This window comes from Pteropus alecto, unplaced genomic scaffold (assembly GCF_000325575.1).
Source record: "Pteropus alecto unplaced genomic scaffold, ASM32557v1 scaffold30, whole genome shotgun sequence".
NCBI classification, from domain to species: Eukaryota; Metazoa; Chordata; class Mammalia; order Chiroptera; family Pteropodidae; genus Pteropus; species Pteropus alecto.
Window position 1 is genome coordinate 2,444,876 of NW_006429782.1, and position 3,001 is coordinate 2,447,876.

Consider the following 3,001-nt stretch of genomic DNA (forward strand, 5'->3'; position numbering starts at 1 on the left):
GGGTGGCCCTGGCTGCCCTGTAAGGGTGGGACGCGGGGGGGGGAGGTCCGAGAGGACAAGAGGGAGAGGCGTGGAGAGCGGGAAACGCCCGGCCGCTGCCAGTTAGAGGCCCAGCAGCTACTGCAATAAAAACCCCAAGTTTGGGAGTCTGAAAGTCAAAATGGAACTTTTTTCCTTCAAAAAAGCAGAACTGCTCAAAGGCAACTACTTGAGGCACCTCAGGGCTGAACGGCCCTTCGCAGAGGAAGCCTTGCGTGGAAATGAAAATGTTTACACGGCCAACAGGTCACTGGCCGTGCGCCACACAGGGCGCTGGCCAGTGGTCACGCAAAGGGCCGGGAGCAGGTCTGCAGGCCCTCGGCGGCAGGGGCTGGCAGCTTCCGCTCATCCTGACACGTGGGATGGCCTCAAAGGTATGAGGGGTGGCTTGGGCTGCTCCCTCCTGGTTCCCTGCCCCTCCCCAGGGCCGTCCTCAGAGGGCGGGAGGATCCAGAACAGCTGGCCACCTCCCAGAATCCACGGAAGGCTTGCTGGGAAGCTGGGGCTGCAGGGCGTGGTGGACTAGGACACGGGGCGGCCAGCAGGGGCAAGGCGGGAACAGCGCCATTTCCAAAGGGCCTGAAATCCTGGTTTGCTCTGGGTTTGGGGACGAGCTGGAGACGGCAGCCAGACATCATGACTCAGCAGTCTTGGAAAGGGACTCTGGGCTCTCAGGTGAGCACAGGAGTCCCATTGGGCAGGCAGAGGGGCCAGGCCCCACCTGGACCAGGACGGACAGAGGCATCTAGGCTGATGCTGGGAGGTGGGCGGGGCTCCCGAGGGCCTGGCACCCAGCCCCGCCCACCCGAGACCTAGCTGGAAGCGGAGGCACCTTACCATTTATTCACAAATTCCTGGAAGTCCTGGGTGAAGACGCCGCTGGGCAGCTTGGGAGGAGGCTGGGGAGAGAACAGATGGGTGGGAGTCAGATGCTCATGGATGGCTCTGGAATCACGGAGGGGAAGACACTTCCCAGCCCTTCACTCGTGAGGACAGCCCAGCACTTCTGGGGACCCCCAGGATGCACTTGTCCTGGTCCTGTCCCTTCGGCCTGCTGGAGGCAGAGGGGACACCCACTCTCTCCCCTCCAGCAGCTCCCCTGCGGGCCCTGCCACCAGGTCGTGCTCTGCCAGGGTTTTCCTTCCAAAGCCCTCATCTGGGAATCACGTTGGTTCTACAGAGAAGCAGCGCAGGCTCGCTGAACCTCATGGACGAGGGTGGTCTCGACCACGTGTCATTCTGTCTGGGCCACCTGTCTCTGCGGGTGTCCCGACAGGGGCAGCTGGTTCTAGGTGTTGGGGCTGAAAGCCGGGGGAGCTCAAGGAGGCTGGCCTGGCACATGTCTCAAAGTGGGGACAGCCATGTGCAGGGTCAGGCCCTGCCGGAAGTTAGTGGGCAGAGACTGAGCCAGCGATCCCACCAGTCCTCCTCCTCGGCCAGCTCCGCCTGCCCAGTGCTGGGACGCAGACTTTCCGCCAGGGGTGGCCTCCCCGGGCGGACGTGCTGGGCCTGGGCGGCACCGCCAGGCGCAGGCAGAGCCGCCCCGCCCTGCTCTGTCGCCATGGCCTGCTCACCTTGATGCTCGCCCTACACTGAGCCCCACACCGCAGGCCGCCAGCCGCCAGCCGCCCTGCCTATCTGCCCTGACTCCAAAGGGCCACCAGAAACACATGTCAGCCCACTGAGGCCCGGGGAGGGTGACCGGGCCATGCTGAGAGGTGAGGCGCTGGAGTCAGGTCCAGCTCCACTGAGGCCCCAAGCAGGCCACTCCCACGCTTCAGCCCGACTCGTCTGTAGTCGGGAACACTCAGGCTCCATGGCGAGGCCTCTGTGCCTCCTCCCCAGAGAAGCGGGGACGATTTCTGGCTTCATGCACCCTGACTCCAAGATGCTTGGAGAGATGCTGGGTTATAGAGCCCGGGGGTGGAGGGGGCCCACCTGGCTCCTTGGCCCAAGCACTTGGCTACTGGCCTTGGAGGGAGGGGGCTGCGGAGGGAATTGTGGGTTCATCTCTGAGGGAATTGTGGGTTCATCACAAAGGAAAATTGCCCTCGAGGAGTGGGTTTCTCCAGTCTGGCTGGAAGGCAGGCCATGCCCAAGAACCTCCTACCGAGGAGTGGTCTGCGTCCCTCCCCCGGCCCCCTTCCCAGCAAAAGCCGCGGTCTGCGTGTCGAGTCCCCTTCTCTCTGGTGTACCCCTGCAGCGACAGCCTTGCGGTACGCACCTCGTTCACAATGTAGTCCAGCAGTTCGAAGATGGCCATGGCCGGCCGGCTGTCCATCCCGTGACCTGCCGGGGAACACAAATGGGGTGAGGTGGGCAGGTGGCCACTGCACTCCCGCTAGGCGTCAAGGTCTGGGCATGCTGAGAGCAGCCCGGCAGGCTTCTCCCCACACTCCCCTGGCCCAGAGGCCCCGCCACTGAGTTCACTCCCTGGGAAAGGAACTGCACTCCTGAGTCTCTGGTGAATTAAAGAAAATAATAAAACACCAAAATGAGCAGGAGCATTTTTTGAAGAGTCCCACATTTGGCACGGTACCACACATGAACAGTGCCAAAGTCACAATTCCTGGCTTTGTGGCACACAGGCGGAGCGTGCTGGGGGGTGGGGGGTGGTGGTTTGCTGACTGCAAGCAAGGGCAGCAGCGTGACCTTGCACGGAGCCACGAGTGGAGACAGCAGCAGGACCCAAATGCGCCCCAGGACGGGTGGCTGGCTCGGGGTGGCTGACCCCTGTCCGAGGCCCAGCTGGCCGGGTCTGGGTTTGGCGGCTGGACTTTCCCCTTCTGTCCCGTTTGGAAATGGGCACTGGGGCTGGGGGAGGGCGCTGGCCTGGTATGACTCGCTGCCCCTCCCGACTGGGAGGGGGTGACAGCGGTATACCGGGAGGCCACCTGGGAGCCGGACTGGGAGGGGGAGGGCCCGGGCCCAGGGACACAGATGGAGGGTAGCAGTCTTTCCC

General features: G+C 63.5%; 1 protein-coding gene across 1 annotated transcript in view; it reads right to left on the minus strand.

Annotated features, from left to right (window-relative positions):
- MAP2K2 (mitogen-activated protein kinase kinase 2) overlaps positions 1 to 3,001 on the minus strand; it is a 21,596-nt gene that overhangs the window by 3,293 nt on the left and 15,302 nt on the right. The window contains exons 8-9 of the mRNA XM_025043099.1: positions 2,264 to 2,328; positions 877 to 938 (exon numbers count right to left, since the gene is read on the minus strand). Coding sequence (XP_024898867.1) covers positions 877 to 938; positions 2,264 to 2,328 — 127 coding nt within the window. The remainder of the gene's footprint in view (positions 1 to 876; positions 939 to 2,263; positions 2,329 to 3,001) is intronic.